Raw genomic sequence first — 23,203 nt, 5'->3', positions numbered from 1 at the left:
TAAAAGAAATTTTACTTGAGATTGCATTGAATCTCTGGATAAATTTGAACATAATTCATAGTTTTACAACACCCGTGAACATACTATTATTGAGGTGTTTTACAAAGTTGAATTTTTTTTAAGTAGGTATATAGTGTGTGTTTATTGCTGCTGTATAGCAATGTATTTTTATCCAACCACTTTGCTGAATTTTCTCATGTTAAACATTTATTTGTAGATTTATCTGGATTTTTCCTTTTACAATATTATTTCTCTGTTCCTTATGTGCTAACTATATTAGATAGCTGCCATTTAAAACTAAATTAGAAATGGTTAGATAAAGGGAATGCTTTTCATGTTTTACTGATAAGAATGATGTTTCCTCCAGCTTTTTTAATAGATACTCTTATCAGATTAAGAGAGTAACCTCCTATTTCTAGTTTGATTTGGTGAAAGTTTCTTAAAATGAACGGGTTTTACACCCCAACATGGGTGCAAGTCTAGTCTCAGATCCTTGTGTTGGTACTGATACTAGTGTTGGTATTGATAAAGGGGCTGGTTGGCCATACCCCAACAGAAAGTCTCTTTCTATAAGTCTAACAATACAAATTATCTTTATCCTGATATAAGACTTATTATACTTACCTAAGTAAGTAGCAGAAAGGCCCTGCTGGGACTGTAATCTGCCCTGCTAATGAAAGGAGAAACCAATAAAAATGCTTTTCTAAATTGTTTTGTTTTATTCATCTTTTTTAAAAAAATATGCACAGATTTCTCTGAACTAAATTTTATTATATTTAAAATAAGTGAATGTTGCAGGATCTTTAGAAATATAATTTTCTAACATCTTGTGAATATGATTGAAAGATTTTTTATATGTTAGCTATTTATTTCTGATCTGGCCTTAGAGAAATAAAAAAATGCCACGGATTTATTCTTAACTTTGGTAACTAAAAAATTCTACTGAAATAAAGGTTTTTGTTTTTGTTTAGAGCCACTGTTTCAATCTGTTGCCCAGGATGGAGTACAGTGGCGCAGTCATGGAGTGCAGTGGCACAGGATGGAGTTTGAGTCACTGTATCCTCAAACTCCTGTGCTTAAGTGATCATCTGGCCTCAGTCTCCCAAAATGTTGGAATTACAAGTGTGAGCCTCCATCACTTCTGGCCTTACCCAGGTGTTATAATTATGTTTGCTGAATAGTATTTACCAAACTGAAAGATACTAAATGGAATCAACATTTAAAAATAATGCAATGATAAGTCAATAGATAACTCTCCTTTCTTCTATTAAAAATAGCAAAGCATTAGTTTCTAGAAATTACAGTTAGTTAGGCATGGTGTCTCATGCCTGTAATCCCAACACTTTAGGAGGCCGAGGTGGGCAGATTACTTGAGCCCAGGAGTTTTAGGCCAGTCTGGGCAACATGGCAAAACCCCATCTCTACAAAAAAATACAAAAATAAGGCAGACATGGTCTCCCACACCTGTGGTCCCAGCTACTTGGGAGACTGAGATGGGAGGATCACTTGAACCCAGGAGGTTGAGGCTGCAGTGAGCTGAGATCACACCAGTACACTCCAGCCTGGGTGACAAAGCGAGACCCCGTCTCAACCACACCAAAAAATGACTCAACATCGCCAGAATTTATTAGAGAACCTGGGAACCTCATGCTGTAACAGTTTAGCAAATTTACTCCAGTGACATAATAAAAGTAATTTCATTGAATTTCTATATTGCTAAGGATGAAACCCATGCTGTAGTTGATTACGTACCTTGTTAAGAGTAGTATTCTTAGCAAATGTTTGTTGAATGAATGAGCATTGGTAAAGTGATGTCTTAGCACCAATAGGAAAGGTGAACAGAAGATGAAGAAGAGTACGTGAAAATGAAAGGAGAGAGTAAAGAAAGATCGTAAGATATTTTGTGGTCAGGTGTGGTGGCTCGGGCCTATAATCCTAGCACTTTGGGAGAATGAGGTGTAAGGATTGCTTGTGCCCAGTAGTTTGAGACCAGCCTGGGCAACATGGCAAAACCCGTCTCTACCAAAAATACAAAAAAATTAGCCAGGCATGGTGATCCACACCTGTAGTTCCAAGCTACTCAGGAATCCAGGGTGGGAGGCTGGTTTGAACCTAGAAGACAGAGATTGCAGTGAGCCAAGATCATGCCACCGTACCCCATTCTGGTTTACAGAGCTGGACCCTGTCTCAAAAAAGAAAAATCAAGCAGCACTAATGTTTGTTAATAAGATATATAACTTACATGTTAAGATGTTAAGCTGTCAGTTTTTATATATTGTTATATAACTTAACCACTTAAAATGTACTTTTCCTTTTATTTTAAGGCTTTCTTCAATACTAAAAACATATGGAAGCCCTTTGAAAACACCATCAGTGGTTTATAGACAAAGACTTTATGAACTGTTGATTTTATTACCTCCTAAGACCTATGAAGGTATGTGCCTTAGACCAAAAGGTTTTGTTGTTCGTGGCTAGTATAGTTCCCGGAAAGTTATTGTTACTCATTAAGTACTTAAATGAATTATAATGGCAGTTATTTAGTGCCTTGTTTCTAGAAGATATAGAGAAATCAGTTCTAATCCAGGTGTTCACCATTTTATGGTAAATAAATACATTTGGGGTTTTGTTTTAATTTTTTTTGAGACAGGGTCTCACTCTCTCACCCAGGCTGGTGTGCAGTGGTAAGCAATCATGGTCACTTCATTCTTGACCTTGGACTCACATGACCTTCCTACCTCAGCCTCCTGGGCAGCTGAGACTATAGGCACACCACCACGCCCAGCTAATTTTTTGTATATTTGGAAGAGATGGGGTTTTGCCATGTTGCCCAAGCTGGTCTCAAACTCCTGGGCTCAAGGAATTCTCCCACCTTGGCCTCCCAAAGTGCTGGAATTGCAGGTGTGAGCTATTGCACCAAGCCTAAAATATGTTTTTTTAAAAAAACCACCTTCTTAAGGCCAGGCAGTATACTAGAAATTGTATCTATCATATCTTGTTTATCCTAGGATGGTATAGTGAGGTAGTTACATTTTTCTTATTTCAGAGATAATGGTTTAGGTTACAAAACCCAACTCAACAATACATATCTGGTAAAGAGTAGAGTCAAGATTAAAACATACGTTTGCCTCAGGCTATGCTGCTGCCTTTTCTTAGTAACCTGTTTAGAGACTTCACAGTCATATCTTAGTGATATGTCTGTCTTACTCTGTGCCATCTATCAATAAAAAAAGTACTTGTTAGATATCTAGTAAAAAGCTGAGAGATAATTTCTACGTTCCACAGCTCAGATAACTGTTCGGTTGTGACAAAAGCCGTTTCCTTCAGAATTTTACAGTAGTACCTTTGAATTTATTTTCAGACTAAAATATACTTTTTTTTTAAGACAGAGTCTTGTCTGTTGCCCAGGCCTTGAGCACAGTGGCGTGATCTTGGCTCACTGCAACCTCTGCCTCCCAGATTCAGGTGATTCTCCTGCCTCAGCTTCCCAAGTAGCTGGAACTACAGATACGCACTACCACGCCTGACTAATTTGTGTTTTTAATAGAGATGGGGTTTCACCATGTTGGCCAGGCTGGTCTCGAACTTTTGACCTCACATGATCCACCCTCCTCAGCTTCCCAAAGTGCTGGGATTACAGGTGTGAACTCCTGACCTCAGGTGATCTGCCCTCCTTGGCCTCCCTAAATTCTGGGATTGCAGGCATGAGCGACTGTGCCCAGCCAAAAGGACTGCTGCTCAACTCTTCATTAAACATTTAGGAATACAAGAATCACTACTTAAAATCTACAATGTATCTTCTGATAAGTTATAATGTAAGTCTTTTTTTTTTTAACATATATATGAGGCCTCACTCTGTCATCCAGGCTGGAGTGCAGTTGTACAATCATGGCTCACTGCAGCCTTGACCTCCCAGGCTCAAGTGATCCTCCCACCTCAGCCTCCCAAGTAGCTGGGACTATAGGTGTATGCCACCACTCCTGGCTAGTTTTTTGTTTTTGTTTTTTGTCATTTTGTAGTGACTGGGTCTTTCTGTGCTGCCCAGGTTGTTCTCAAATTTCTAGGCTTAATTATCCTTCTGCCTCAGCCTCTCAGAGTGCTGGGATTACAGGCATGAGCCACTAGGCACGCCCTGATAATGTAAGTCTTACCCTTTAAAAAACTTGAATTAGAGGAAAAAGTCTTGAAGTCTTCTACTTTTTTTTTAACTTGGATTTTCTCAGAATTGGAGTTTGGAAATGCAATCAGGAGTCCTAAAGGAATAATGAATATGTGTGTGTGTGTCAAATCAGTTGCAGAGACAAAATCAGGGCTTACTATGAACTTCTGGAGAAAAACTCTAGGCCGGGCACAGTGGCTCACACCTGTGATTCCAGCACTTTCAGAGGCTGAGGCAGACAGATCATTTGAGGTCAGGATTTCGAGGCCAGCCTAACCAACATAGTGAAATCCTGTCTCTACTAAAAACTACACAAAAAAATTAGCTGGGCATGGTGGTGCATGCCCGTAGTCTAAGCTACTCAGGAGCCTGAGACAGGAGAATCACTTGAACTTGGGAAGCAAAGGTTGCAGTAAGCTGAGATGAAGCCACTACACTCCAGCCTGGGCAGCAGAGTGAGACTCCATCACAAAATAAATAAAGTTCTGATTTTCATCAGTCGCTCCAATGTATTGTCAAAGAGTCAGTTTCTAGGGCATAGTAAGTAATTGCTTTTGTCACCTGGAATGTATTTAAGAATTGAAATAACTTTTCTTCATGATTATACAGCAGATGTAGACTTAGAGTCTTAGCGTGACTTAGTTTTCCAAAGGACTGGAGTGAAAATTGAGTTCTTAGTTTTTATTTCCTGTCTTAGTTTTGGTATGGATTTCTTTTCAAATATTTTAATATTCTCTACACTGAAAATAACTCATCAGCAAGTCAGTGGTACATTTTATGCAAAAGTTTATTTGCATTTCAAAATTATCTTAATTACCTTTAGATACTTTTTCCAGGGACAGTTAGGCAAGTAAACACTTTAACTGAGAAGCAGAGATTTTCTACTATTTTCACACACAGCTGTAGGAACAAACATACCTTGTTTATTGTACTATCAACAGAATTATTTTCCTAAGTGTCATATGCTGGTTGTTAAATGTAGACATTCCTTTGAGCAGCTCTCATTTGCTTGATTAAGACTTCACTGATCCTGTCTACTCTTTCTAATTCCTGTATGTAATCTCTCCCTAAATTTAATGGTGCTTATGTTTTTATCTTTTATGAAGCATAATAGTACCTATGTTCATATTATATGTATGTATTGGTATCCCATAATGTATACCTTCTTGAAAGGAAGATTAAATATAATAAAAATTTTCATATGGCTGAAAAAATAATAATAAATATAAAAATTTTTCTCTATAGCATATTAAACACAATTTAGATGAATGAATGATTCAGCATGGTGGTTAAAAGCTCAAATTCTGACGGCCGGGTGCAGTGGCTCACGCCTGTAATCCCAGCACTTTGGGAGGCTGAGGTGGGCGAATCACGAGGTCAAGAGATCAAGACCATCCTGGCCAACATGGTGAAACCCTGTCTCTACTAAAAATACAAAAATTAGCTGGGCATGGTGGCACATGCGTAGTCCCAGCTACTCAGGAGGCTGAGGCAGGATAATTGCTTAAACCCAGGAGGCAAAGGTTGCAGTGAGCCAAGATCGCACCATTGCACTCCAGCCTGGCACTTGGCGATGGAGCGAGACTCTGTCTCAAAAAAACTACAACAACAACAACAACAAAAAAGCTCAAATTCTGGAGCCTGATTAATTGGGTTTCAGTCTGGCAGCTATGTAATCACTATATGATCTCTGGCAAGTAATAAATTATCTGTTCCTTTTTCCTTACCTGTAAAACAACATACTAACCTGACCTCATTAGGTTACTGTGAGCATTATACATAAAGCTTTTAGGAAATTTCCGAACACATATTTAGTATTCAGTAAGCCAAGCACTGTGTGTAATCTCAGCTTTTGAGGGGGCTGAGACAGGAGGATCACTTGAGGCTTGGAGTTAGAGATTAGCTTGGGCAATATTATGAGGCCCCATCTCTGAAAAAAAAAAAAAAAAATATATATATATATATATATATATAAACTTCAATAAATATTTGTTGTTGGCTGGGCATAGTGGCTCATGCCTGTAATCCCAGCACTTTGGGATTTGAGGCGGGCAGATCACTTGAAGTTAGGAGTTGGAGACCAGCCTGACCAACATGGAGAAACCCTGGCTCTACTAAAAATACAAAATTAGCTGGGTGTGGTGGCACATGCCTGTAATCCCAGCTACTCTGGAGGCTGAGGCAGGAGAATCACTTGAACCCAGGAGGCAGAGGTTGCAGTGAGCTGGGATCATGCCCTTGCACTCTAGCCTGGCCAACAAGAGTGAAACACTGTCTCAAAAAATAAAAAATAAATAAATATTTGTTGTTACTGCTGCTGATGTTACAGAAGGTGATGGCAAGTAAACCCTTCCTAACTCATCCTGACACTTCTGATTGGTGGGTATCACCCCAGTCCTCATTTCATCCTGATGCAATTGCCCAAAGAAACACTTGGAATGGTATAAACATTTCTCTAAAGGAATTTTTACTCATTCCTGCAGTACTTAAGTTACAAACTGGCAAAAGCCATTTAAGCGCTCTGGATAAAATGTTTTGATAATCCAACAGAAGTTAGGATAAAATATCTTTGAGGTGATCATTGCAGTCAGTGTGATAAATGGATTAGCTTTTCAGTGTATTTGTTAAAGACAACCATATGTTGTCTCGAGTCTTATGGGAGAACACAATACCCATTTATGAACTAACCTGCACCCACCCTGCCCCCCCACCAAAAAGAAAAATGAGCCACTTCTAGATCCAACTACCACTTTATATTTTTTTAAAAGTACAAATAGAACACATTATACCTGGGGCATATAATCATAAAAATTCAGACTGTAGAAAGTTGTACAAAACAAATAACCTTGTTTCTTCAAATAAATTACCCATGGTGGGGGGAGGTATAGGGAAAATATTAAATTGAAAGAGACAAGATAAACTAGCCGCAACGTGTATACCTTATTTAGATCTAGATTCAAACATGGAAGCAGGCAAAAACAGGCATTTATGAGATAGCTGTAAATTTGAATGCTGAATGGGAATCTGATTTCAGTGTTTTTTTTACAGTATGAGATTATGATGGTAGGATTATGTTCAAAATAAAACATTTCACTACAGTGATGTACAATGAAATATTTATGGATGAAATGATGTGCTGCCTAGGGTTTTCTTCAAAATAATGTGGAGGAATGTGGGATCAGGAATGGGGATGTAGATGAAAGGATATTGTTCCAGCTGGTAAAGATGAATAATGAACATATGCTGGAAGAGGTGGGGGCAGGCATCTTAGTACTATTATATCTTCTATTTATGTTTGAAATTTTTTATAATAATATGTCTAAGTTTTTTCAGACTAATTTTTTCTTTTTTTTTTTTTTGAGACAGAGTCTCATTCTGTTGCCCAGGTTGGAGTGCAGTGCCTCAATCTTGGCTCACTACAACCTCTACCTCCTAGGTTCAAGAAATTCTCCTGCCTCAGCCTCCTGAGTAGCTGGGATTACAAGCACCTGCCACCATGCCTGGCTAATTTGTGTGTTTTTAGTAGAGATGGGGTTTTGCCATGTTGGCTAGGCTGATCTTGAACTCAAGTGATCTGCCCGCCTCTGCCTCCCTAAGTGCTGGGATTACAGGTCTGAGCCACCACACCCCCGGCCTCAGGCTAATTCTTATAAATTTTTTCAGACTGCTTGTTTTAAAAAAAAATCTGCTTTTGTAAATCTTCTTTTACATCTATTTTTATATTTCATGTCATGTTATACCATAAGGTATGTATATAAATACACATCCTTTGAGATGATCTTTTAGTATCCATTCTTTTTTTTTTTTTTCAAGATGGGGTTTCACCATGATGGCCAGGCTGGTTTTGAACTCCTGACCTCAGGTGATCCACCCATCTCAGCCTCCCAAAGTGCTAGGATTGCAGGTGTGAGCCACCACGCCCAGCTTAGTATCCATTCTTAACCTTACAACTAGCAATCTAGTCACAAGGAGCCAGTCCTAGAAATGAGCCAGTCATTTCTAGGGCAATTTTCAAGAATGAAAAATACAATCTTCAGCTGTGATATGTTAAAGTTGGCCAGTGGGTGCATTAAAGCTAAACCTGAGTTTTAAGCCCCATACTCTCACCAGATAACCAATAGTACTAATTGCTCTTTTTCTGTGACTCAACAGGAAACATCTGTGCTATCCTCAAAGAGCTGGCTGCAGACTTGACTGCCCCTGATATCCAGGTGGCAGCATCTACATTTTTACTTCCACCCCTCTGTCATCAGGATGATCTTTTGATATTAAGTCCTTTGCTACAAGAAACTGACCATAGATTTATTGAAGAGCAAGTATGGCCATTTTTTAATCTTGAGTAGATTCAATCTGTGACCAGTGATTTTAAAATCTCACATAGTTTTTTTTCCTTTTTAGCTCCTGCTTGGTAATGGTATTGCTTGCGGAAGTCTTGAATATGACCCTTATTCTGTTTATGAGAAAGACGTAGAGGGATATTCAGTGCCTAAGCCCCTACCTCCAGCACTATCAGTTATTGGTTCTGCAGCCAAACTCTTTGGGGTTGTATGTGCTCATGTGGGAGTAACTCAAAGGTAAACATCTTCAATCTTTCAGTGAATGCATAATAGAGAACTGGTGGGTAAGAAGAATGTTGCCAGAAGATCTCATTAGCTTAAATGATTTCTTATAAGTGACAGGTAAAGCGGAAATGAAAGTTCTTGTTTATTCACTTGGCTAATATTTAATAAGAAATGATTACATGCCTAAAATCACTAGAACTATTGGGGTACACTACTTTGCCCACATTTAGCTTATCATCTATCAGAAAATATGAATGAAAAATTATAGTGACATAAGAATATTGATTTATGGGCAGTTATTACAAAGACATATACTAGGTTTTTTCCATGACTAGGTCTCATAGGCTTTCTTACTTTGGAGAACTTTTTGGAACCATTATAGGTCCAGATATTTGTTTTCAGTTGGGTGGATTTTAAATGGTTTTTATTAGTTCACTTAAAATGAACTTTAGACCAGTGGTTCCCAACCATTTAGGCACCAGGGATCAGTTTTGTGGAAGACAGTTTGTCCATGGGGTAGGGGTAGGGGGAGGTTTCAGGATAAAACTGTTCCACCTCAGATCATTAGGCGTTGTGAGGAGTGCAAAACCTAGATCCCTCACATGTGCAGTTCACAATAGGGTTCATGCTCCTGTGAGAATCTAAAGCCCCTGCTGATCTGACAGGAGTGGGGCTCAGATAGTAGTGCTCGCTTGCCGGCTGCTCACCTCCTGCTGTGCAGCCCGTTTCTAACAGTCTGTTCACCAGTACCAGTCCATGGCCCAGGGGTTGGGGACCCCCTACTTTAGAACACACACACACACATGCACACACAAAGGTAGTGGATATTTATAATTAACTTGATTGTGGTCGTCTATTTGACAATGTATATCTGAGCAAAGCGTCATTAAAAACACCATGCTGTACACCTTATGTATATATGCAGTATTTATTTGCCAATTATACCTCAGTAAAACTAGGGGGGAAAGGGTATGACTAACAATATTAATGCATATTATGTAGGGATTTCCATCTTATGCTATCGTGTGTGAAAAATTAATAAATACGAGATGTCCTCCCCAAAAAATGAACTTTTGTTTTGAAAAACCAAAGGCTGATAATAATTTCTTGTTGAGAATGATAGTTTCTTAATTAGTAACTGAATATATACATTTCTCAGGCATAAAAATCCAATATCCAGGAAATTCTGTTACTGTCTAAAAAACTAAATGGGAAGTGAATCCTCTCATAGGCTATTCTGGCTAATAGTTTACAAATCACTATTATCCACACTGATTCATTCATTATTTCTTCCTCTCTCTCAACCAGCAACAATGCATTTGACTAGATCATAGCTTTTATTACATCTTCTTATCCAGTTATATCTTCCAGAGGCTACCAGTTAGAGAATTTACGTTGATCTCTTTGATGAAGACTTAGAAAAATATTTTAGTTTCATCAGCAGTGCCTCTCTGAAACAGGTCTTGTGATAATTTGCTTTTATTGCATAGAAAAGTGAATGAAATTTATATTGATTTTTACTAGCTTCAATTTCAAAAGATAATGTTTCTCCCAGAGGTAGCATTTTCTGTATATACTGTTAACTATAAGGTTATAGTTATTCTGTTAAGAATATGTGACTGAATTTTTAATGAATAAAAAATAAGAGGAAAATTACAGTGGTTTGGAATATTCACAGAAAGATACATGGAGAGGATGAAATTTGAATTAGTCTCTAACTACCTTTTTATAAAGCATATACTTTGAAATAATTAATTTGGATTAATATAACAATAACTACTATGGATGAAACAGGGCTGGCCTTTTAAGCAAAGGATTTAAATTAAGCATGCTCTTAAATGGCTCCACTATCTTTGATGGTGGAAAAGCAAAAAAGAAAATATGCTTTTTACAGCCTTTGCTCTTAAAAATGTGATTATATTATTCTAGAGAAGTTTTCTTTTTGGATTTATTGCCTAATTGTACTTTCAGGAAGATGCTTTCTTATTAAGATTAATGAAATTTTTAATGGGCTCATACTTTTTGTATCCCCACCTCAATTATAATAGTAATAGTCAATATTCAAGGAAGGGGAAGTTTTGTTTGTTTTAATAAAAACATTGAGAACAGATAAAAGCAAACCCTGTCACTCTGTTTGAATTCTAACTGAATAAAAATGATAGGTGGCCAGGTGCAGTTGCTTACACCTATAACCAAGCACTTTGAGAGTCCAAGTCAGGCAAATTGCTTCAACCCAGCAGTTCAAGAGCAGCCTAGGCAATGTGGCAAAAGCCCTTCCCTCAGAAAATACAAAAATTAGCTGCGCATGGTGGTGTGCAACTGTAGTCCCAGCTACTCAAGATTCGGAGGTGGGAGGATAGCTTGGACTGTGAGGTAGAGGTTGCAAAGAGTCAAGATCTCGCCACTGCACTCCAGCCTGAGCAACAGAGTAAGACCCTGTCTAAAAACATATATATGTAAGTATATATAGAAGTGGTCTGGCAAGATCCCACATACACAAAATGGGTCATAAGCAATTATGTGATTACCCTAAGGTTGGACATAATATGTATGTCATATAAATTAATGCACAATTTATTGTGTAAGTAATTGTCTTTTAAATTAGTTGATTCTATTCTAACTATAGGAGTCTAATGCAAAAATGTTTAAAGGTTAGAAAGTCAAGGTATTTTATACACAAAAGAATAATATTGATCTCAATCATGTACTGTTTGTGGTTCTTTTTTTTTCTTTGAGACAGCTCAGGCTGGAGTGCAATGGTATAATCTTGGCTCACTGCAACCTCTGCCTCCTGGGTTTCAAGAGATTCTCCTGCCTTAGCCTCCCAAGTAGCTGGGATTACAGGCATGCATCACCATGCCTGGCTGATTTTTGTATTTTTTTGTGGAAATGGTTTTTCATCATGTTGGCCAGATTGGTCTTGAACTACTGACCTCAGGTGATCTGCCTGCCTTTGCCTCCCAAAGTGCTAAGATTACAGGCATGAGCCACTGAGCCCAACCTGATTGTGGTTACTTTATTTTTTTGTTTTATTTTGTTTTGAAACAGAGTTTCACTCTGTCACCCATGTTGGAGTGCCGTGGTACCATCTCAGCTCACTGCAGCCTCCGCCTCCTGGGTTCAGGTGATTCTCCTGCCTCAGCCTCCCAAGTAACTGGGACTATAGGCACGTGCCACCACGCCCGGCTAATGTTTGTATTTTTAGTAGAGATGGGGTTTCGCCACATTGGCCAGGCTGGTCTTGAACTCCTGACCTCAGGTGATCCACCCACCTCAACCTCCAGAAGTTTTGGGATTACAGGTGTGAACCATTGCTTCTAGCCTTCATTTGTGGTTGCTTTTAAATCGATTTTCACCTAATTGCAAAGAATTTCTTGATTGACCTGAGGATTGTTCCACCCTTGACTTGCACATTGGAATTACCTAGACAAATTTAAAAAATACTGAAGATCCTGGTTAGTATGGTATACATACAGTGGTGGTGGGTGCTGAAATTTTTTAAATGCCTTAGGTGATTCTGTTAAATGGACTGCTTTAACAAGTGATGTCTGTCACTTGTAAACAGATGGACAGAGAGGAAAAGCTTAAACAGTTGTAATTCTCAGTATTAAAATTTTGCCATTATATATCCTCTGTCAAAAGAGTGTGTACTGTGTATACACTTTGTCTAAAGGGTATATAAATGTAAAATGTATAATGTAAAATAAATCAGCATTTTCAAATGTTACATCTTCGCTTTTTATTCAGTTAACTGTATTTTTATTCCATCTAGACCCGAAACTTTTAGTATCTATCATTTCATTCCAAAATGATAATTACATATTATAATTGATACTACTAACAGTACTAATTGAGTATTACTAAGAATAAGTTATTTCCATCTTCCTGAAGATCAGAATCTTTTTTTGAGATCTGTAAAGGAATTGGTTTCATGTATCTTGGATCCTTGGTTAGTTAGTAGTGTATTCAGTCTCTTTCAGGACCAGGGGGCAGAGGATGAAGAAAAATATTTTGGGCTCTTGACAGCCCTGTTTTGTAGTCTTTGTTCCATGAATGTGGTCAAGAAATAATAGAATAGGTCAACTTATATACAGTATAACAAAATTCTTAATGCTTAACAGATGTAGGATATGATCTAATAATGACATTATAGATTTTTAAACTTGTGAGCTTGATCATACGGTTGTTCTTAATTCCCCTTTGTTGTCCCATTTATCCTCCATAATCTTCCCATAGTGTGCTTTGGGCATAAATAAATATGTTCTTGGAGGCTGGACGCGGTGGCTCAAGCCTGTAATCCCCAGCACTTTGGGAGGCCAGCGTGGGTGGGTCACAAGGTCAAGAGATCGAGACCATCCTGGTCAACATGGTGAAACCCCGTCTCTACTAAAAATACAAAAAATTAGCTGGGCATGGTGATGCGTGCCTGTAATCCCAGCTACTCAGGAGGCTGAGGCAGAAGAATTGCCTGAACCCAGGAGGTGGAGGTTGCAGTGAGCCGAGATCGCGCCGTTGCACTCCAGCCTGGGTAACAAGAGTGAAACTCCATCTCAAAAAAAAAAAAAAAAAAATGTTCTTGGAAAAAAATGCCTTAAATATGGACTTAAACAATGGGCAGAAAACTTTTGTTTTGTTTTAATTTGTTTGAGGCAGGGTCTCAGTATGTGACCCAGGCTGGAGTGCAGTGGTGCAATCTCAGCTTACTGCAGCTTCAGTCTCCCAGGCTCAAGCAATCTTCCTGCCCCAGCATCCCAAGTAGCTGGGTCTACAGGCAGGCACCACTACACCTGGCTAATTTTTTTTTCTTTTTAGTGGTGATAGAGTCTCACTGTGTTGCCTAGGCTGGTCTTGAACTCATGGATTCAAGCAATCCTCTTGCCTCTGCTGCCCAAAGTGCTAGGATTACAGGCGTGAACCACCGGAAAAATTTTTGTGTGCAAGATATTTTTCATGTTATTTATAATAAGAAAAATTAGAAATAGCCTAAATGTCCCAAACTAGAAAGTTGGTTAAGTAAATTACATTGCCAGAATATATAACACTACTTACAAAACAACCTACTTACAAAATTAATTCACTATGATAGTTAATAAGATGGGAAAATCTCTGATAATGTTATTTGGGGCGAAAAACATTATTTAAAAAGTATGTACAATACAGTCTCTGTTTTCTAAAAATTCATATGTCTGAAGGAGAAAAGAGAAGAATAAAGATGTCAGAATGTAAATGGTGGCTCTTACAGGTGATGGGATTTAGGGTAAATTTTATTTTTCTTTCGTGTGCTTTTCTGAGTTTTTTATATTTATTATGATGAACACAACCTTGAAATAAGGAAATAGGTACTTTTCTAAGTATTCTTAGTGCTCCACCAATTTTTATTACATTTTATTTTAATTTTTGGAGATGGAGTCTCACTCTGTCACCCAGGCTGGAGTGCAGCAGTGCCATCTCAGCTCACTCCAACCTCCTATACTGGGCTCAAGCAATTCTCCTCCCTCAGCCTCCCAAGTAGCTGGGACTGCAGGCACGCACCACTATGCCTGGCTAGTTTTTGTATTTTTAATAGAGATGGTGTTTTACCACGTTGCCAGGCTGGTCTCAAACTCCTGACGTCAGGTATCTGCCCACCTCTGCCTCCCAAAGTGCTGGGATTACAGGTGTTTGCCACCACACCTAGCCTTTATTACATTTTATAAATTGATTTTATACATACTGCTTTCCCCAACACATAGCCTCATACCTTCCTTTTTACTCTTTAACTTCTTGTACAATTGGATTTAAAGGCACGATCCTCATGTCTATTCTGATTTGGTAACAGAATTGCCTTTTACAGGACAGCTTGCCTTGTAGCCTTAGCAGAATGATGGAGATCTAGTTTTAAAGGACTTGGGGATATTATTGAAAGTACATTAAGGTCAGATAAAAGTATATGCATATTTTCATGTTCAGCCAGTCATGCCGTGTTTAATTACGTGATGCCATTGTCGTTTATGATTGTTCAGCAAGCACATCTGACTGCCTACTACATGCCAAGCACAAGATGTTAGGGAGATGAAGATAAAATTAAAAGCTTTACTCTTACTGCCATCAAGATAATTTACAACTGAAAAAGTTATCTTCAATATTATTTCAGATTTCTCATTTAAAGGGAGAAAAGAGGGAAAAGGAAAGTATGGGGCATAGAAACTGTTTTAAAAGATAAATTGATGTTAAGATGGGGTGGTTTATTTTATAGTTACATATATTTAATCTTGACATAAGGAATTAAAACCTCTGTGCTATAAGGACATGAAATATTATGTATATTTATCTTAATTAGAATTGTGAAAATGGAACATTTTTCTCACCAGTAGTAGAGTGGTTGAATAAATTTCTGTGCATGTGCATAATGAAATTTGGATTCACAAACGTTTTAAACAAAGAAAAATAACCAGGCACAGTGGTTCACCCCTATAATCGTAGCAATTTCAGAGGCTGAGTTTGGAGGATCACTTGAGCTTAGGAGTTCAAGACAGCCTGGGCAACATAGTGAGACCTCATCTCTTTAAAAAAATAGGAGAGTGTGAAAGTGTGTTCCTGTAGTTCCATGTACTCTGGTGGCTGAGGCTGAAGGATCACTTAAGCCCAGGAGGTCAAAGGTGTAGTGAGCTATGATTGCATCTATAGCTAACCAGAAGCAGCATAGCTCTTTGAGTCTCAACTGTGCTTTGAAAATATACTTGGGATAATACTATATGTAAAACAGTTTTAACCCTTTCTTTTTTCATTTAATATTACCTTTTTTTTTTTTTTTTAAGATGGGGTTTCACCATCATGGTCAGGCTGGTCTTGAACTCCTGACTACCTCGGCCTCCCAAAGTGCTAGGATTACAGGCATGAGCCACCATGCCCGGCCCTTATTATTGCCTTGTTAGCACTTTTTAAATCATTTTTATTTTCTTACATTTTTCTTTCTTTCTCTGAGACACGGTTTTGCTTTGTCATCCAGGCTGGAGTGCAGTGGCATAATCATAACTCACTGTAACCGTGAACTCCTGGGCTCAAGCAGCCCTTCTACTTCAACCTCCTGGGTGGCTAGGACTACACAGTCTTGTGCCAATATGCCTGGCTAACTTTTTAATCTTTTGTAAGACAGGTCTCACTGTGTTGCTAGGCTAGTCTTGAACTCCTAGCCTTAAACAATCTTCCTGCCTCAAATTTGTAAAAGGCTATGTGTTACATATAAATTTTTGTGGAGTTATATCAATATTGAATATATTTGTTGGTATTAACTCAAATTTTAGTTTTCCAATTACTGGAATGTGCAGCCTCACACTAGAAATTACTGCAGTAGTTTAAAGAACCTAAAGTGTGAGGTTTAAATGGTATTGAGAGGCCAGGTGCAGTGGCTCACTCCTGTAATCCTGGCACTTTGGGAGGCCAAGGCATGCAGATCACTTGAGTTCAGGAGTTCAAGACCAGCCTGGCCAATATGGTGAAACTACTGCTGTTCTACTAAAAATACAAAAATTAGCCAGGTATGGTGGTGTACACCTATAATCTCAGCTACTTGGGAGGCTGAAGTGGGAGACTCTCTTGAGCCCAGGAGGCAGAGGTTGCAGTGAGCCAAGATGGCACTACTATACTCCAGCCTGGGTGACAGAGTGAGACTCCGTCTCAAAAAAACAAATCTTACCTACTTGCTTTTAAATCCTTTTATTTCTGATTGTAGGCTTCTTATATTGGAACAGCTTTTGGACCATATTAAGCACACAAAAGGAGCTCGTCAGCAAGTGGTTCAGTTACATGTTGTTTCTTCAGTTTCTAGTTTTTTGAAGGTAATTTTTTTTTAATTTAAATAGTTGTTTAATTTTCTAAAAAATTTGTAGCCAGTGAAGTTTGTCAGAGGACAATGTTTTTAAAATGCTCTTTTTTCCTTCATTTTTCTTAATCTCCTGATCAAAAGTTTTCAGTATTTGGAATTCTCTTCTTACTTTTTGTCCACATAAAGCATGTTAGAAATCAAACCTATAATCTCTGCATAGAGCCATGGATTAACCTACTTATCCTGATATCCTGAGCCAAGGATTGATGGACTATAGCCTGTGGACCAAATCCAGCTCGTTGTTACACTTATGACTTACCATCTCTGTGTACAGTAAAATATAATAGACTTCATTAATCACTTACTTTATGGACATCTCTGTTAATGTTCTTTCAAGGAGATTTATACCTTAATGATAATTGATTGCCATATTACTGCTGGGAGGTGTAAAATTCTAAAGTGCTTTGTAAAAAAAATGAAATTATATTTGTATTAATTGGTGTGGATTTTTGTGTTCTGATTTGTTTTTAAGTAGTAATCCAAGTACGAACATATTTAGATTTGGTTAACCAGAATATACATTCCAAACTGGACATGAGAATTTGCTACAATTATAAGTTTGGGTTGTTCTTTACATATTTCAGTATGTGGCTGGCTCCAAGGGATGTTTAGGTCCAGAAGAAATGAAAAGATTTGCCCTAACATTAGTTACAGGAGCCCTAGAAAGTCCCAACCCCTTGCTGAGATGTGCAGCTGCAGAGGCATGGGCTAGATTAGCCCAAGTGGTTGATGATGGAGCTTTTACTGCTGGATTAGCTCAAGTTAGCTTTGACAAGTAAGTGAATTTCTTATTTAATACTCAGGGGCTGTATTTCAAAACTGGGTATAGCTTGCTGGTTTGTTGGAAGTGGTAAGGTCTTCATTCTGAGATTTAAGAAAAAAAAATTGACAAATGTTGACTGCTTTAAAATAAAGAAAGGAAAAATTGGCCTGCTAGTCTTGGTTCATAAAAAACTATTACTATTTCAGCTGTAGTCTTTATATAATAAGAGAAAGATCAGTATCTATATGAATGATATAATTGATCATCAATGGAATGGGATCTAGGATAGTGAAATATAGTTTTATAGTGTAAAATATATATATAAGTACTAAGAACAAGCTATAGGAAAAGTAAAACGCTGTAGGCTGCGGATCAGCAAACATAAACTATACTTTCTTTTGTTTTTGAGACAGAGTCTTGCTCTGTCACCCAGGCTGGAGTACAGTGGAACGATCTCAGCTCACTGCAACCTCCACCTCCTGGGTTCAAGCAATTCTCCTGCCTCAGCCTCCTGAGTAGCTGGGATTACAGGTGCGCACCACCATGCCTGTCTAATTTTTGGTATTTTTTTAGTAGAGGCGGGGTTTCACCATGTTAGGCAGGCCAGTCTCGAACTCCTGACCTCATGATCTGCCCGCCTCAGCCTCCCATAGTGCTAGGATTACAGACATGAGCCACCATGCCTGACCGGTACTTTTATCTCTATCAGATCTGTAACTTTCAGTAGGTTACTTTATTCTCTCAGCCATTGTTCCTCTATTCCAGGAGGTACTGCGCTACCTACTTGTTAAGGTAAATGAGTTAGTAAATATTAAAGTAATATGGGAAAAAGGCCTACAAATAAAACTGTGGTTATATTCGTTATATATGTATAATTGGTTATATTAGTAGTGGGGGTAGTAGTACTGATAGCACTTTGACCTTAGAATATACTGAATATGTGTGTCTGATTTGAAGTCTGGAGTCAGGTTATTAGCTTGGCTATAATCCCAACTCTACCATTTAATAGTGGGTTGCTTTGTGAGAGCTGCTTGAGCTATCACTTTGGTCTCCTCATCTATAAACAGGAACTAAGAATAATAGTATGAACTTCAGGGTTGCTGGGGGGATTGAAGAAAGACTAAATGTAAACCACTTAAGTGAGCACACAGTACATAGAAAATTCCTAATAAATGTTAACTTCTCTTACATTTATTTTTATTTATTTATTTTTGAGACAAGGTCATGCTCTGTCACCCAGGTTGGAGTACATTGGTGTGATCATGGCTCACTGCAGCCTCAAACTCCTGGACTCCAGCAATACTCCAACCTCAGCCTCCCAAGTGACTAGGACTACAGGCTTGTGCCACTGTCCAGTTAATTTTTTTAAATATATATTTTTTGAGACAGAGTTTCGCTCTATCCCCAGGCTGGAGTGCAGTGACGTGATCTGCAGTCATTGACAATCTGGTTCAAGTGATTCTCCTGCCTCAACCTCCCGAGTAGCTGGGATTACAGGCATGCACCACCACACCCAGCTAATTTTTGTATTTTTTGTAGAGACAGGGTTTCACCATGTTGGCCAGGATGGTCTCGATCTTCTAACCTTGTGATTCACCTGCCTCGGCCTCACAAAGTGCTGGGATTACAGGCAAGAGCCACTGGCGCCCACCCCCCAAAATTTTTTTAATAGAGACAGGGTCTCACCATGTTGCCCAGGTGGTCTCGGTTAAAGTGATCCTTCCACCTTGGCCTCCAAAACCACTGGGAGTACAGACGTGAGCTACCGCACCTAGCCTATTTACTTTTAAAATCAAAGTTAAATTGAAACTCTATGAAATTAAAGTATCTCAGCGTTTGTTTTTAAAATATAACTTAATCATAAAGTAATAATGCTTGTCTTTAAAACTTTGTGCATGTATATATGAAAGACATTGAAACTGTTCATACTAAGCTAACCATTAATAATATAAAGACATTTTGATTCAAAATATTTTCCTTTGCTAGATGCCTTTCAGATTACTTCAGAATTTTTCATTAGTTAGCTGAAAAATATATTTCTAAATTTTACAACTATCCATATAAAAAGTTTTGCCTAAATGACAATGTACATTAGCTTTTGTGGGTTTTTTTCCTTTTGCAGTGATTGCAATTTATTTCTATTTTCATATTTACAGATTGAAATCAGCAAGGGATGTGGTTACTAGAACAGGATACTCATTGGCCTTGGCGTCCCTGCATAGGTATTTAGGAGGAATAAGTTCTCAACACCTAAATTCTTGTGTTGGAATCCTGTATACTTTGGCTCAGGACAGTACTTCTCCTGATGTGCAAGTGGGTACCTCATGTGATACTTCCTTGAAATTCATGATTTGTAGATGATGCAGATTATGTTATATTGACCATTAATATGATTTGGAAATTTGCAAATATGGTTTTCCCCCCACAGTAAGTGTCAAAGCCATTGTTAACCTTGATGGATTTGTTAAATTAAAATCTTCCCTCACATTCGGAATGTCTGTAGTCAGTTTCAATGTGTTTTTCTGAAAATGTATCTCTGTTCCATCTTAATAATAGCATTGGGCTGGGCATGGTGGTTCACGCCTTAATCCCACGCTTTAGGACGCCAAGGTGGGTGGACTGCTTGAGCTCAGGAATTCAAGACCAGCCTGGGCAACATGGTGAAACACTGTCTCTACAGAAGATAGAAAAATTAGCTGGGCATGATGGTGCATATCTGTGGTCTCAGCTACTTAGGAGGCTGAGGTAGGAGGATGGCTTGAGCAGGGGAGACAAAGGTTGCAGTAAGTCCAGATTGTGCCACTATGCTCCAGCCTGGACAACAGCCAGACCCTGTCTCAAAAAAAAAAAATAATAATAATAATAATAATAATAGCATCTACTATTTTAAAGAGCTTAATAGGTACCAGGTGTTATGATACATTCTTGTAAGTCTCATAGTAATTCAGTTAGTCCTCATAATGGTTTATTAGGGTATATAGTCCATTATGGGGAAATAAAACGGAGGCTTGAGAAGCTAAGCAACTTGCTCACAACTGAAAAGTTAATAAATCATGGAATCAGATCAAGAACACAAGTCATGGACTACAAACTCCTGTTCTTAACCACTTTACCACATCGTTGTACATATCTTACTCATTTCTGTCAATAAAATCATCATTCTCCTATCTTAATCAAATATGGAATGGTTTTTATTTCTCCTGTTCTTTTACACCCTTTCTGTCATTGTATCTGTCTCCCTTATTAATGTGTGCCACATTACTGTCATAGCTTCCTAATTAGTCACATTTTTAGGTTCTTTTCTAATTCTCTCTAGAGATAAGGCTAAATTCATTTTCCTACAAGATTTTCATCTTGCCACCTTCCTGCAGAAAAGCTTGACAAAGTGCTTATTGCTTCTTTAATCAACTTCTTTATATCAGTCTCATCAACTGACCCACAGACGTTTTCTGTTACTACCTCAAACTGTTGACTTCTACAGAAGATCTACCTGCATGTCATTCTAATGTCTACATTTACATTATTTTCTTTTTCCTTCTCTCCTTACATGCCTGTTTGATATTCCACGTTTTAGTCTTTTAAGATCCGGTTTAGCCAGCATCTCATCAAGCTTTAATCCAGTTAGCTTTCTCTCTCTGAATTACCATATTGCTGCTCACCTCCTCCACTTCTAGTACTTGACTAAATTGACATACAAGATTTCCATTTTTCACCCATCCTTAAATATGGTACTTTTTGCTTCTATTATATTCCTCTTCTCTCTCTTCAAGAAGTCTGTTCTGAATGCACATAGTTTTATATTTAATACCTTTTTTGCTGATTTAATTCATATACTTCTTTCCGTGGCTTCCAGTGTCATCAATTCTGAGTTTTCTTGATTGCTCCCTCTCACTTAACAAATAGAATCTCATTTTTGCAGCATTCAAAGTACTATAAGTGTTCTTGCACATCCATTGATAAGACGAATAAAACTTTTTCATTTTCTGAAAGGAAACCTTTTAATTTACGACTTACTATGGAACATTCAAACATACACAAAGTTAGAAAGTCTACTATAATAAAACTGTTAAACTCATCACCTAACTGCAGTGGTTATCAGTATATGGCCAATCTTTTTTCATATAAACCAGAGAGAGAGAGAGAGAGAGAGAGAGAGTGCGCGCACGTGCGCGTGCGCATCTGTCATAAATATACATACCTATATACAAACAGTACATTAACCATCACCTGAAATCAAGAAGCAGTTTATTATCAATACCCCAGACACACTTCTCATATTGTCTTCTAGTTAACTACCTACCCCCACTAAGGATAACCACTCCAATTTGCAGTAGCTTAAATTAGTTTTGCCTGCTTCTATACTTTATATAAATAGAATAATACAACATATATTCTTTTCTGTCTGGCCTTCTTCACTTATGTTCAAGTGATTTGTCCATATTGATGTTTGTAATTGTAGGTTTGTTGAATCTTTTTAAAGACTCAAATTTTCATTCTTTCTATAGATGAAACAATTTCTCAACAAACTAAATTCGATTCAAGCTGTTAGCTAAAGGACCATTACTTGGAATTCTTAATGGCGAACTGTTATCTAACTATATCATTCTAAGTTGGATGATTGCCTCTGAGTTGGAAGTCCTCCATTTCTCTTTCCACATTAGTAGTATACACATTTGCTGTTACTTTATCACTTACTTCAACAAAAGAACAATTTGATGTATTTTATGTTTCTTAATGCTGCTGTAATGTTTTTAATTGTTTTTCTTTGTCATTACAGACCTGGGCATTACATTCTCTATCGTTGATCATTGATTCTGCTGGCCCACTCTATTATGTGCATGTGGAACCTACCCTTTCTCTTATTATAATGTTGTTGTTAAATGTGCCTCCTACTCATGCTGAAGTTCACCAAAGCCTTGGTCGCTGTTTGAATGCCCTTATTACCACGTTAGGTCCAGAGCTACAAGGTGTGCATAGCTGCTTTTATGCTGTTTTACATGAAAAAGAATACACATAAAAATGAATTCAGTTCCTAGTCTGTATGCTTGGCATATGATAGGTGCTGTATGGTTAGTTAAATGAATGTGTAGATACCATTCAGCCTGATTTCTCTTATCTTTGAAAAGACAGAGTGCAGTATTTAGACAATTACATATCTCCTAAAGATGCCTTCCTTAACATTAACATGACAAGAGATGAAGCAGAATCATCCACAGAGCTCTGATCTCTATTTAAGAAGTAATCCAAAATTTCAAATATTCTGAGCTGTTCAGATTGAGCAGTATTGCATGATTATAACATATGAAAGTAATTCTTAATTAATGCAAGGCTAAGTTTATTGGCGATTTCTAATTCCACTTTTTATGAAAATTTGGTATGACCTACTGATAGTCATAGGTTCTTTTTTGCCTAATAATTTGTGTTGTAATAAATTTTTCCAATTAAGAATAACTAAAGTAGGCCAGGTGTGGTGACTCACAGCTATAGTCCTAACACTTTGGGAAGCCAAGGCAGGGGAATCACTGGAGCTCGAGAGTTTGAGACCAGCCTGGCCAACATGGTGAAACCCCATCTCTAATAAAAATACAAAAAATTAGCCAGGCATGGTGGCGTATATCTGTAGTCCCAGCCACTCAGGAGGCTGAGGCAAGAGAATCATTTAAACCTGGGAGGCAGAGGTTTCTGTGAGCCGAGATGGCGCCACTGCACTCCAGCCTGGGTGACAGAGTGAGACTCTGTTTCAAAAAAAGAATAACTAAAGTAATCTAAAAACCTGTCACTTAGATAATCCCTACTTTTGTAGAAGAGATTATACGTCACAGATTCATAAACTTAAAACTGGAAGTAAATTTTAAAAC

At 37.9% G+C, this 23,203-nt stretch overlaps 1 protein-coding gene across 50 annotated transcripts in view; it reads left to right on the top strand.

Moving 5' to 3' along the window:
* Positions 1 to 23,203, top strand: part of HEATR5A (HEAT repeat containing 5A) — a 137,026-nt gene that overhangs the window by 59,858 nt on the left and 53,965 nt on the right. For all 50 annotated transcript variants that reach the window (XR_013521129.1, XR_013521128.1, XR_013521127.1 and 47 more), the window contains 7 exons: positions 2,325 to 2,434; positions 8,309 to 8,472; positions 8,555 to 8,730; positions 16,430 to 16,535; positions 17,167 to 17,357; positions 19,502 to 19,658; positions 22,123 to 22,312. Coding sequence is in view for 47 of the 50 variants with exons in the window: in XM_078334736.1 (XP_078190862.1) it covers positions 2,325 to 2,434; positions 8,309 to 8,472; positions 8,555 to 8,730; positions 16,430 to 16,535; positions 17,167 to 17,357; positions 19,502 to 19,658; positions 22,123 to 22,312 (1,094 nt within the window). In the remaining 3 variants the exon portion in view is untranslated. The remainder of the gene's footprint in view (positions 1 to 2,324; positions 2,435 to 8,308; positions 8,473 to 8,554; positions 8,731 to 16,429; positions 16,536 to 17,166; positions 17,358 to 19,501; positions 19,659 to 22,122; positions 22,313 to 23,203) is intronic.

Source organism: Callithrix jacchus, chromosome 8 (assembly GCF_049354715.1).
Source record: "Callithrix jacchus isolate 240 chromosome 8, calJac240_pri, whole genome shotgun sequence".
Taxonomy (NCBI): domain Eukaryota; kingdom Metazoa; phylum Chordata; class Mammalia; order Primates; family Cebidae; genus Callithrix; species Callithrix jacchus.
The sequence above is the reverse complement of the archived record's forward strand: the minus strand, read 5'-3'. Positions and strand labels throughout refer to the sequence as shown.